This window comes from Ovis aries, chromosome 2 (assembly GCF_016772045.2).
Source record: "Ovis aries strain OAR_USU_Benz2616 breed Rambouillet chromosome 2, ARS-UI_Ramb_v3.0, whole genome shotgun sequence".
In the NCBI taxonomy this organism is placed as follows: Eukaryota; Metazoa; Chordata; class Mammalia; order Artiodactyla; family Bovidae; genus Ovis; species Ovis aries.
In genome coordinates, this window is record NC_056055.1 from 28,125,981 (window position 1) to 28,140,111 (window position 14,131).

General features: G+C 43.6%; 1 protein-coding gene across 3 annotated transcripts in view; it reads right to left on the bottom strand.

Moving 5' to 3' along the window:
- Positions 1-1,613, bottom strand: part of FAM120A (family with sequence similarity 120 member A) — a 118,238-nt gene extending 116,625 nt beyond the window's left edge. For all 3 annotated transcript variants that reach the window (XM_015093026.3, XM_042242987.2, XM_060410829.1), the window contains exon 1: positions 926-1,613. In XM_015093026.3, the coding sequence (XP_014948512.2) occupies positions 926-1,399 (474 nt within the window). In that variant the 5' untranslated portion in view covers positions 1,400-1,613. The remainder of the gene's footprint in view (positions 1-925) is intronic.
- Positions 1,614-14,131: the final 12,518 nt, after the last annotated feature.

Genomic DNA, 14,131 nt, shown 5'->3' on the forward strand with positions numbered 1-14,131 from the left:
GAGTTCTTACTGTGCAGAGAGAAATAAATCCTGGAAACTAATTCACTGACTTTGCCTGATCCTGGACTACTCTTTTCACATCAGACACACAGAACCAAAGACTTTTTCAAGCAAACTAAATCATAGCACTGACAATATCCCATGATTCTTTGAAACCCAACACACAAAAATCCGACGATTTCTCTAAATACTGTTACCTTACTGGGAACCTGGACCTAGCCCTGCGTTCTCAAGAGAAAGCCAACTCCACAGACCTTGCCCAGGTCGAACCAGGGCGACAGCAGTAGGCAGTGGCTGGAGACCCCTTCCTGTCGCCATCTAGTTCACTTGCTCCCACAAAAAACCTGTTGCTGTTCAAGCCTTCCAAAATCGAAAACCAGCATCTCATAAAAGTTCAGGTTAGTATTATGCCTGCTTCAAAGTGTGGAGGAATACTCGGGATCGCAGCGAGTGCCACTGCACCTTCCAAGCTTGCAGTTATCCGCTGGTCCTACGGTTCTCGGTCGGCCTGGTGCAGCCGAGGTTCCCAGACCCCGGGCACTCGGCAGCCGGCCGGGCTCCAGGCGGCGCGTCCATTTTGCAGCAGGTCAGACCTGGAGGGGAGAGGCGCCTGCGGTCCCCCGCGCCCAGACCCTCAAACCCGACCCAACTCCAACTTCAGACCCTGGCCTGCCCAGACCCAGACCGCAACCGAATTCCAGACTCCGACCCAGGCCTGGCCCCTGGCCCCAAACCCCAAACCCGGACTCAGGCCCAGACCCCTGGCCCATCCCTGGTCCCCCAAACTCCAGTCTAACCCCGACCCACCCTCCCTCAAATTCAAGCGACCGCTTAAATTCACGCAGACCTACGCCCGGCCTCGGTCTCCAACCCCGCCCCCGGCCCACGCGGACCCCAGTCCGCCTGCTCGCCCGGCTGGCCGCACCTTGACGTGGAAGCGGATGAGCGCCAGGCGGATGCAGTGCGCCATGCAGACGGGCGGCAGGAACCAGACCTTGGGCGGCGGGGTGCCCTTGTTCTGGACATGGCTGACGATCTGCTGCGCCGTCTGGCGCTCGTTGCCCTGCCGCTTGACCCACTCGTGCAGCCGCGCCTTCTCAAGCGCGCCGTTGAAGAAGACGAAGAGCTCGATGTTGCCGCCGAAGCAGGCCTTGGCTAGCGCGGCCAGGTAGCCGAGCATGTGGTTCCACTGGCCGCCGCTCACCCAGTCGGTGTAGAAGCCGCCGTAGAGGCGATGCAGGCAGTTGTCGGCGTCCACCAGCAGGCGCAGCGGCGTGTGCGGGGGCCGCTGCCGCCCGCCGCCCACCAGGCTGCCCCGGGCCAGCTTCTGCAGCTCCACCGGCACCACGGCGCTCGGGCAGTGCTTCTCGATGTAGTCCTGGAAGCCCTGCACGCCCATGGCGGCGGCAGCGGCGGGCGCGGGGCGGCGGGGCGGCGGGGCCGGGGGCGGCGGGGCCGTGGCGCGGGCCGGGGCCGGGGCGGCGGGCTCTAGGGGGGGCCGGGCCGAGCCGCGGGCGCGCTCATGGCCGCTGCGGCCGCCATGTGCTGCCGCCTCCCAGGGCCATGGCGGGGAGGGACCTGCGCCGTGCGCCGCTCCAGGCCCAGGCCAAGCTGAGGCGGCCTCGCGCGGGCGGGCGGGCGGGCGGCGGCGGGGCGGGGCGGCGCCAGCTGACGTACGCGGGCCGGCGGAAAGGGCGGAAGAGGCGGTGCTGCGAACTGAGGGGCTGGTAACCAGAAGAGGGGCCGGTTCCCGGCGGCGCAGGACTCGGGCTCCAGCTCCGAACTTCGGTCCCAGCCCTGGCAGAGTCCGCGAGGCCCAGCCCAGGAAAAGGAGCTCTCGGGCCGCTGTGCCTGCGCGAGTTCCCAGGAGACGTCGGGGCGGTAGCTTCATCTCGTCCCCTTCCTGGTCTCCCAGAGCTGGTCACCGAGGACCACATCCCCGGCTCCAGGATCTGGCCACCCCGGGACGGCCTTATCCCCGGAAGCCGGTCAGGCAGCCCTGTCCCCGTCCGCGATCGGAGCCGGTCACCTCAACGAGGCCGCGTTCGGACCTACGGATCTGGTTACCATGAAAGGAGCCTCATCCCGGAAGTCAGTCACCCTAAGGAAGCCCCATCTTCTTCCCGGGTCCCGTTATTCCGAAGAGGCCCTGTTTCGTCCCCAAGGACCGGTCACCCAGAGGAGGCCCTTTCCTGTCCCTGTGCCTGGTCACCCCCGAGAAGGCCTTATTCTCGAGAGCCGGCCACCTGAGGAGTCCCAAGTTCCATCCCCAGGAGCTGGTCACCCTGAGAAGGCCTCAACCCAATCTTGGGATCTCGTCACCTCGAGGAGGCAGCGTACGTTTTGAGAGCCAATCATCTGAGAAGGCCTAATGCCTGGGGTCTGATCACCCCAAAGAGATCCCGTCCTGGTCCCACAGGGCCAGTCATCCCAAGGTGGGACCAGTGCCCCGGCCGAGGCGGCTGCAGAGGGAAAGGTGGTCAGAAACTGAAAGTCGGGATGTATCTAGGGGGAGGAGTGAGCAGAAGTCCCAAACGGAGAAAGGAATCAGTTTCTGCGCTGTGTGCCCAAGTGTAGTTACCGGGTTTTGGAAGTGATCACCGGCTCTCTCAACTTAATTGCATCGGTATCTTTAACTTGGGAAATAACTCTCCAGTTTCGGTTGTTCACAAGGAGTAGGGTGGTAATTCTGAGGAAGTTGGAAAACTGGCAGGTTGACCCCACTGCCTGCTGGGTTTACTGCTTCACTGCTTTTTTTGGCATAAATCTAAAAGCCATGTGAGCAGAACCCTCATTGGCCGTTCCCTTTGAGGTAGCAGATCTCCCTTCAGATAGATCTGACTCAGCCCACTTTTCAAAGTGCTTTCACTGTCTGAAGGAGCTGAAGGCTCTGCTTTTTTGTTTTCACAGTAGTAACATTTCATGGCCCAGACACTGAAATGACAATCTATAGTGTAATATACAAGTAGCCTTAGTGTCAGATATCACCAAAGAAACTTTAAAAACAGTAGCTCTGTTACAGCACGTGAAATGCCTCCTTTCTATTTGGTTCCAACTGTGAAATATCTATCTTTAACTCTCTCTTTCTGGAGACTGTGCAGCCCCTCCTAAGGAAAATGGTTTAAATCCTTCTTGCTCTAGTAGCATCTTTTGAAATGAGGTCCTTTCAGGACTTCTGTCCCAGAGCTCTGCAGTAATTACTTTTTAAATGAGGTTAATACTGCAAATATATTATGCATCATGAAAATGTTTTTTAAAACAGGTTAATGTCTTATAGAATAAAGCATTTATAAACTCAGAACTCTTAGGAGTTTGGAAGTGGTGTTTTTACTTACCTCCAACTCTCCTGTCCTTTTCTTTTCTGGAGAAACCTCTGTAGAGGAGCAGGCCCAGACAGCAGGTACAGAGCAGATGGAGCCTGCACCCATGAGGTTCCAAGAAGCCTCCATACTCTATTGTCCCTAAAAAGGCAAGTTGAGTTTTTTCATTTCTTATAACTTCACCTCAAGTATAGGCCAGTATGATACATACATCAGTAAAATGCTCTTAGTATCTTGATAAATGTGTTTAATTTAAAAAAAAACAGATTTTGGAAGTTAAGCCACTCATATACAAAGTTAGTGATGAAGCCAGGATCATATGTTATTTAGAAATACAGTTAGTCATTTAAAGCCACATTAAATACTGACATCCAAAATATTCAAATGTCCTTCTATAATCTACTGTAGGCTCACGGGTTTAGGAGTAGTAGTTCTAATCAGTCGTTGTAATTGAATGTATAGCACTGTGTTCCATATTTACTCATCTATGTACTGTTTTTGTTTTCTTTTAAATATGCTTGCTTTTAAATACTTTGGTGCCAGTGTCTGGGGTTCTGAGAATTAATTTATTTTCACTTTAAGGCAGTATAAAGGACTAAGGTTATGGAATCAGATTACCAAATCTGTCTGGTCCTACCTCTGGGCCCTTGAGTAAATTACTTAAGCTTTTAAAACCTTGGTTTCTCTCATGTGTACAATGAGGGTGTTAATAGTACTTACCTTCCAGATTTTTATAAGGATTAAATGAGATAATTTGTATGCTTGCAAATTTTCAATAAATGTTGACTTTTATAACTATTACTTCCACGTCCCATAATTGTATCAACTTTATCTTTGAGAACATGTAACAGTTATCTTACTTTTTGAAACTTTAAAATTCATTTTCGTAAGTATAAATTCATTTAGGGTTATTTCCCCTATTTAAGTATATGTTCCCATTTTTTAAAAAAAACTCTCTTATGTTTTGAGTAACATTATTAGTGGCTGGCAAAATGTTTGGCTGACCCATATTTTATATAATCTTCAAATTCAGAAGTTGGTTGAAGCTAAAATTTTTAAGTGTCAAGGTAAAAACAAACATCTGTATTTAAAATTTAATAAAATTATAATATCTTCTTGGATTCACAATATATAGTAACCAGTGTTTGGGGACTTTCCTAGTTCCAACCACCTGTATCTTTGGACTTTTCACTTAGAGCATATGAGAAAACTTGTTATTTCACCAAGAGATTGCCCTGCAAGCAAGAAAATGATCTGAAAAATAAAAGTGCTAAAAAGACATGGTCCTATGCTTTATAAAATTTTAAAAAAAGAAATTCCAGAAAAAGTTATGATTAAGAGACAAAGAGAACTAGCCCATGGTGTGCAAAATTTACCATTATGTGGAAAACCAATGATAGAAATACTTATTTTTAGCTGTTTCACTGTTTCAGCCAATTTAGTTTTGATTAATTCATCTACTGCCCAACGAAGGAAAATATTACTTATTTTACTTACATGATTCTTTCCAAATTAAAGTGTTTTACAGTAGAATGATAACTTTAATTTTAATAGTAAATATTTTAATATTCTGCTTAGTTGAGACTTCTATCCAATAATAAGGGGGCTTCCTTGGTGGCTCAGATGGTAAAGAGTCTGCCTGCAATGCAGAAGACCCAGGTTCGATCCCTGGGTCAGGAAGATCCCCTGGAGAAGGGAATGGCTATCCATTGCAGTATTCTTGCCTGGAGAATTCCATGGACAGAGGAGCTTGGATGGCTACAGTCCATGGGGTCACAAAGAGTTGAACGTGACTGAGCAACTAAGCACAGCACAGCACAGCCAGTAATAAAAGGTTAAGCTTTCAGTGTTTCAAGTAAGGTGATTGAGACCCATGTACTTATTAGCATATATTAGGAGAGCAGCAGGCTGGGGCTAAGCGTGCAATCTGTGACCCTGGAAGAGAGCAAATTAATCTCTGCTTGGGATTTGAATGTGTAATATTTACCTAGCACTAATCTGCTAATTGTCAATTTAAATTACCTGGAAGAGCACATATGTATCTGCAGTTTTGAGGATTTTGTTGTCGTTTTGGCATTCTGGAATTTAAAAACTGCTTTTTGCCTTTAATTATGTGGATTTAATCCTGTTCTCTTCAGAAGTATGAATTCATTTTCTCTTTCAAGTATATGTTGTAGTTTTAAATTGTACATCAATGAGAAAGCATAAGTGAATTTCATTAAGTGCAGATTTCTCAGGCTTTTTGAGAATAAAGGGAGTTTCCAAATGTTTGGCTGACAAACATTTGATACAATCAATTGGTTACCATCTCAGCTGAAGAACTGGTTACCATTGCTGTACTCACTGATTACTAATTTCCCCTTCCCTAACTCAAAACAATCGGGAGTTTTTTGGTGTCCATTCTTTCTAAAATCTGTAAAGAATTGTGTCCCCTCTCCACCACTGGGGAAATGCACAGAGGCCTTCCCAGCACTTCCTGGGTATCCAAGACCTCTTGCTCTCCACATCAGCCATTACTGACATGAGCGACTCAGGCATCAGTCTGCCTTCACTCCCACTCTCACTTCTGGGAGCTGCTAAAGAATAAGTAGACAAACATCCACAGGGATACTTTGGAAGACAACACTCAGCTGGGCATATATTTTCTCATTTGAACAGAAGAACTTTACAGTCATCCCTTACCTACTGCCTTATGGAATCTTAAAGTTTTGTTTATTTTTTAAATTTTTTTTATTTTTTGCCACACTCCACAATATGCAGGATCTTAGTTCACTGACCAGAAATCAAACTCATGCCCCCTGCAATGGAAGTTTGGAGTCCTAACCACTGGACCACCAGGGAGTCCTTCTCTGCCCTCCACAATTTATTTAATAAACTAAATTTTATTTTTAAACTATAAATCAAATGAAAATTTTACTTTTTTAAACCAGGAATTTTCATTCATAAGTACAAAACCATTTTAAATTTTAATTATTTAGAGACTGTGCTGTGCTTTGTTGTTCATTCATGTCCAACTCTTTGTAACCCTATGGACTACAGCCCACCAGGCTCCTCTGTCCATGGGGATTTTTCAGGCAAGAATACTGGAGTGGGTTGCCATGCCCTCCTCCAGAGGATCTTCCCAAACCCAGGTCTCCCTTGTTGCAGGCAGATTCTTTACCAAATGAGCCACCAGAGAAGCCCAAGATTATTGGAGTGGGTAGCCTTTCCCTTCTCCAGCATATCTTCCCAACCCAGGAATCGAACCTGGATCTCCTACATTGCAGGTGTTTTCTTTACCCTCTGAGCTACCAGGGGAGCCCATTTAGAGACTAGTTATCATTAAATGGTCTGTTGCATTTATTAAAAATGTTTCTGGAAGGAGCAGTTCTCTCACACCAGAATATGAAAGGCACTCAGGCCTGACAAAGCTGGAACACATGACTCTGACTTCCTCCAGGGAATCTGGGGCTTCAGACAGGTGGGACCACATAGTCATTCTCTAGAAACTGAGCTGAGACTCTCCACACTGACTCTACTGCCAAAGGAAAAGATGAGCTTGGTTTTAGAACTACAAGAATGCAAGTGCCACTGAAAGACAGGGAGAAAGTTCTGCCTTAAATGCAGATGCCCTCAGGGTGGAGCATTAGCCTGAGCTTGGAAAAGAACTGAAGGCAAGAAACAGCCCTTCCTCCCCTGCTCACTGCTCACTGCTCACTGCCTCCTCCCCATCCCTTGCTCTTTGCAGATCCCAGGTAGGTGGTAATGGCAACCCACTCCAGTGTTCTTGCCTGGAGAATCCCAGGGACAGCGGAGCCTGGTGGGCTGCCGTCTCTGGGGTCACACAGAGTCGGACATGACTGAAGCAACTTAGCAGCAGCAGCAGCAGCAGGTAGGTGGTAAAGGCAACACTGGCCCACGATGAGGGACTATCAGTACAACCTGAAATAAGGATTTTAGCACACCCATGAGACAATACCTGTTAATCTATAACAGATACCTCTAGTTTTGTCAAACCAAGAAGCACTATAAATGTAATATTTTAAAATAAAAATTTCCATGTCACTAAAAAGATTATATACTCAATAATCTCATCCTAACATTTATGTTCCTTGAGCTCTACTATTCAGTAGAACTTTCTGTGATGAAGGAAATGAGCTGTACTATCTAACATAGGTGGCTATTGAGTATTTGATGTGTATAACTGAGAAACTAAATTTTTAATTTTATTTAAGTTAAACAGTCATGTGACTAGTGCCTACTGTAGCAAAAGAGCGTAATTCCTAACTAACTGATCAGTTGCATCAATTTGTCCCCACATTAGGTTACATTTAATGTGTAATTTTTCCCTAACTTGATGGTGAAAAGAATACAGCTCCTTTGGTGTTAATATGGGGAAGCAAGTACATGGATTGACCATGTCACCAAATCTATAGACAATTTCTGAGAAATATATCAGGGTATCTTTAGGAAGGGAAAATAAATGCTGAATTTCCAAAATACATATGTTCACGACATAAATTATAATACCCCTCCTGCTGCTACTGCTAAGTCACTTCAGTCATGTCCGACTCTGTGCGACCCCAGAGATGGCAGCCCACCAGACTCCCCCATCCCTGGGATTCTCCAGGCAAGAACACTGGAGTGGGTTGCCATTTCCTTCTCCAATGCATGAAAGTGAAAAGTGAAAGTGAAGTCGATCAGTCATGTCCAGCTGTTCGCAACCCCATGGACTGCAGCCTACCAGGCTCCCCCCGTCCACGGGATTTTCCAGGCAAGAGTACTGGAGTGGGGTGCCATTGCCTTCTCTGAATACCCCTCCTATACCCTGTTTGAAAGATATAGATACTATAACGCAATGCCTTCTAAATCTTAACCCACTGATAATATACTGTATCACTAGTGAACTACATGTTTAAAGGACATGCTCTATTTTATTTGATCCATTTTTCTTTTATTTGCCTTTATTTAACTCAGTGCAAATTTACTTAACTACCGTAAGAAATAAGTATCTATATTTCTCATAAGAAACAGCATGAAATTCCTTGCAGCATTAACGTACACCATGACGTTTCTCTGACCTACAAGTCTAGAAATCTATGCCAAGTAAGGTTAATTTTTAATAGTTTAATCTACTAAGTAGATGTTTATTTTCATATTTTAAAGTACATGTAGTGGCTCAAATTTATATCTTATTCTCCACAAACTCACAAACTATTAAGAAAAGAAAAGAATTGCATGTATTACTTGTGTTACCAAGAAATATGTTGATTAGTACCAGTGAGAAGGTCAGAGAAATATATGCTAAGAGATCATACAAGGAAGAACCTCGTTTTATTTGTGAACTTTTTTTATATTGGGCTATAGCCAATTAACAATGTTGTGGCAGTTTCAGGTGAACAGCAAAAGGACTCAGCCATACATATACATGTATCCAGTTCAGTTCAGTTCAGTCCAGTCACTCAGTTGTGTCCAACTCTTTGTGACCCCATGAACTGCAGCACGCCAGGCCTCCCTGTCTATCACCTGCTCCCGGAGTTCACTCAAACTCACGTCCATCGAGTCAGTAATGCCATCCAACCATCTCATCGTCTGTTGTCCTCTTCTTCTGCCTTCAATCTTTCCTAGCATCAGGGTCTTTTCCAATGAGTCAGTTTTTCCCATCAGGTGGCTAAAGTATTGGAGTTTCAGCTTCAACATCAGTCCTTCCAATGAGTATTCAGAACTGATTTCCTTTAGGATGGACTGGTTGGATCTCCTTGCAGTCCAAGGAACTCTCAAGAGTCTCCTCCAACACCACAGTTCAAAAGCATCATTTCTTCAGCGCTCAACTTTCTTTATCGTCCAACTCTCACATCCATACATGACTACTGAAAAAACCATGGCTTTGACTATATGGACCTTTGTTGGGAAAGTAATGTCTTGGCTTTTTAATATACTGTCTGGGTTAGTCATAACTTTCCTTCCAAGAAGAAAGCGTCATTTAAATTCATGGCTGCAGTCACTATCTGCAGTGATTTTCGAGCCCTAAAAATTAAAGTCTGCCACTGTTTCCCCATCTATTTGCCATGAAGTGATGGGACCAGATGCTATGATCTTAGTTTTCTGAATGTTGAGCTTTAAGCCAACTTTTTCACTCTCCTCTTTCACTTTCATCAAGAGGCTGTTTAGTTCTTCTTCACTTTCTGCCATAAAGTGGTGTCATCTGCATATCTGAGGTTATAGATATTCCTCCCCGCAATCTTGATTCTAGCTTGTGCTTCATCCAGCCCAGCATTTCTCATGATGTGCTCTGCATATAATGATCAATTCATGATGTACTCTGGATACATGTATTCATTCTCCCCTAAATTCCCCTCCACCCAGGCTGCTGCATTAACACTGAGCATAGTTCCATGTGCTATACAGGAGGTCCTTGTTGGTTATCCATTTTAAATTTAGCAGTGTGTACATCTATGCATGTACATGTCCATCTAATTTTAAATTGAAGCTTTAAATTATCACTTTCAGCCAAGCTGAAGTAAAGGGACTGCCACCCTCCCACCTGATAACCAAAAACACCCAGACAGCAATGTGAAGCAATCTTTCCGAAAATATTGAACATAAGTCAGTGAAGGACAGAGATCCTTTAGAGATGGAAAACAAAGGAGATGAGCCCTACAAATGACCCACTTCACTGCCTGGTGAAAGTTTCCAGACCATGATGTAAGGAAATGAACCCACAGGACCCGGCAGCTTCCCTAAGTTGAGGGAAAGTAATGGGGAATTGGGACTGAGCAAGATGGCTAAAACTCACAGGGTAGACTACTGGAAAGAGGAGTGACGTACAGAGAAGACTCCAGAGGTCTGCAGAGACTCCTCCACAAATGTTCAGATAAGAGTCAATTAATGAACACGTGTGAGCAAGCTACCTGAGGCAGAGGAAAAAGCCCTTGGGAAGGATGAAAGAGTACAGTGCCTGAAGTTCACATGAGGCCAGAAGTAAAGTCATCAGCTAGAGTACTCAAAATGGTCTTTCCTTAATGGTGAGATAAAATTAACTCTTGACAAGAATTCTGGGATGATAATGGAGTAGGTAGCACCAGAAATCTGTCTTCCACCTAGACAACAATGGCATTGGCAGACTCTGTCTTATGTAACTAATTTGAAACTATTGAGTCTGTTGAAAACTTGTAACTTCTGGGGAAGGCTTGGATAATAAATTTTGGTTGATTTTAATTGTCTTTAGCTCTTAGCTGGCAATAGTTGTTACATATCCCCACTTTCAGCCACTTAGCAGACACTGAGCAGCTTACATGCAGCTTGCAGGAGTCAGGGTAGACAAAAGACGGGATCTGTGTTCTGGTCACTGATTGCTTCTTCTGATCATAGAGATGCAGAAAGTCAGGTAGCCATTGTTACTGCACCTCCCCTCACATGCCCCCTGCCCCACCAACTCATTGCAGGTTTATCCCCTCAAGCTGAACAGCCTTCTAGGAAATTTACAGGGCCAGGGCGCTTTTCTCCTGCCTTAAAAGTTTGCTCTTCCCATTTGAGGAGTCAGACATTAAAGACTAGGGCCAAAAAAAAAAATGCATGTATGGAGGAAATTAGAAAGTGACTAAATGTGCTCAAAGAAAGATTTTTAAAGACCTAAGAAGACATTGTTTTCACACCTTAGTCTGATTCTTGGCACAGAGACAGCCTACAACAATTAAAAAAAATTATCCTTGGGAAACGGTGAGAATCTGATTTCCAGAGTTACTATATTATTATATTCAAATGTCCAGTGTCCATTCAACAAAAATTTAGACAAGGCACACAAAGATTTAGGAAAGTATGGTCAATTTAAAGAAAAAAGTAATTAAACAGAGTCTGTCCCTGAAATAGACTTAATGGAATATATATTAAACAAATGCTTTAAAACAATTTTCTCAAGATGCTCAAAGAACTACCTTATGATCCAGCAGTTCCATTCCTGTGTATATACCTGATGAAAACAAAAACACTAATTCAAAAGATATATGTACCCCAGTGTTCACAGCAGCATTATTTACAATAGCCAAAATATGAATGCAACATAAATGTGCACCATCAGGACACTGAATGAATAAAGAAAATATGATGTGTACGTACAATGTACATTCTTTAATCCAGCCATTAAAGAATGCAATGTTACCACTTGGAACAACATGAATGGACTTGGAACATATGATGATAAGCGATATTAATATAAATCAGACAAAGACAAATACTGTATGATATCACTTATATGTGGAATATAGTGGAAAAGGCAATGGCACCCCACTCCAGTACTCTTGCCTGGAAACTCCCATGGACGGAGGAGCCTGGTGGGCTGCAGTCCATGGGGTCACTAAGATTCTGACATGACTGAGCGATTTCACTTTCACTTTTCACTTTCATGCACTGGAGAAGGAAATGGCAACCCACTCCAGTGTTCTTGCCTGGAGAATCCCAGGGATGGGGGAGCCTGGTGGGCTGCCCTCTATGGGGTCGCACAGAGTTGGACATGACTGAAGCAACTTAGCAGCAGCAGCAGCAGCAGTGGAATATAAAAAAATTAAAAACAGTGACAATGGCATTAAAGGAAAAGCATTAAAGGTGCTTACCATGGGGAGGAGGTGTCCCTGGTGGCTCAGATGGTGAAGAATCTGCCTGCAATGCAGGAGACCCAGATCCAGGTCCAGTCTCTGGGTCAGGAAGATCCCCTGCAGAAGGGAATGGCTACCCACTCCATTATTCTTGCCTGGAGAGGAGTCTGGCAGACTATAGTCCATGGGGTTGCAAAGAGCTGGACACAACTGAGCGACTAATACTTTTGCTTTCACCATGGGGAGAGGGAAAGGGGAGGAGCAAGATAGAGAAAAGAGATTAAGAAGTAGGGATAGGATGGGGGGGGGTAGATGGGAGGGGGGTTCAGGATGGGGGACACATGTACACCCATGGCTGATTCATGTAAATGTATAGCAAAAACCACTATAATATTATAAAGTAATTAGCCTCCAATTAAAATAAATAAATTAATTTACCAAAAAAAAAAGTACAAACTACTATGTATAAAATAGATAAGCTACAAGGATATACTGTACAGAACAGGGAATATAGCCAATATTTTATAATAACTATAAATGGAATATGGGTTTCCCTCATAGCTCAGTTGATAAAGAATCTGCCTATAATGCAGGAGACCCAGGTTTGATCCCTGGGTCGGAAAGATCCCAGGAGAAGGAAATGGGAACCCACTCCAGTATTCTTGCCTGAAGAATCCCACGGACAGAGGAATCTGGCAGGCTAGAGTTCACAGGTTCACACCAGTTGGACACGACTTAGTGACTAAACCACTACCACATAAATGGAATATAACCTTTAAAAATTATGAACCACTATGTTGTACACCTGAAACATATAATATTGTAAATCAACTATACCTCAATTTAAAAGAAACTTCAAAATGCTAATGAAATAATCATGGAAAATCTAAATAAAGAGATACACAACATTTTATGAAATTCAAAATACCTACATTAACCAAAATAACTTTGAAGAAAAAGAGAGAACAGAAATAGAGGACTCATATTACCTAATTTAAAGATTTATTCTAAGTCTAGATTACTTAAGGTAGTGTGATACTGGCATCATGATAACGAGATCAATGTAACAAAGTAGAGAATCCAGACCCGCACATTTTGGGTTAATATTCAAAAAAGATGCAAAAGCAACTTATGGAAGAAGATAACCTTTTCAAGAAGTGGTGCTTACATAATTGGATATCCATATGGGAGTAAAACAAATAGTTAAGTTTAATCTACATCTCAAGCCATATACAAAAGTTAGTTCAAAAATTAGTAAAAAGAAAAATAATTATTAGACCTAAATGTGCAACCTAGAAGTTTAAAAGGTTTAGAAAGGAACATAAGGGAAAATCTCTGTGTTATTTTGTTTTTAAAGATATTTTAGATAGTGCCAAAGGCATGATCTGTAAAAGAAAAAAATGAAAATTTAACTTCATCAAAATTAAGAATGTGAACTCTTCAGAAGATACTGTTAACATAATGAGAAGAAAGTTGCAATTGTAGAAAATATTTGCAAATCATTAAAAAATATGAGTTCATACATACATTCATTAATACATATAATACATAATAAGACCAAAAACTCATTCAGAAAATAAGGAATATACAATTTGGGAAATAATTTGATCAGACCCATCACTAAAGAAAATATAGAGCTGACATATAAGCACATGAATGGACGTTCAACGTCATTAGTTATTAGGGAAAGACAGAGCCACAGTGAAGTGATATCAGGAAATGCGGCAGAGTAGAAAGCCCCAGGAATTTGACTCTCCACAGAAACAACATGTGAGCTGGTAGGAATTGTCTGAGCAACTATTTTGCATCCCTAGTCTAATAGATCCCTTACAGGATCCAGAGGAGTGCTTAATGAAGAAGCTGGTAAATTTAATTTTGGTGAATTTTAGTGATTGCATGGTAGTGGCTACCATGCCTCACATCCCAGCACCCCACAATGCAGCAACTCAGTTCCTAGTGAAAATTTCTGGGGCCATGGTCGGGAATATGGACCTTGTCTTCCAAAAACTTGGGATCATAGGTTTTTTATTGCTAATCATCAAGGGGCTGAGACAGAAGTTAGCCATTGTTTCATCCCCAATGGGCTAAAATGTCTTCCTGATTTGTAGAGGATTTAAAGAGAGAGCATCTATGTTTTCCCCTTTTGGGAGCCAAATGCTTAAAGATATCTTTGTCAGGTTGCACTTTGTCTGCAGAGACAAAGGAACAGAAACTTGACTGATCACAGACAAGAAGCACATA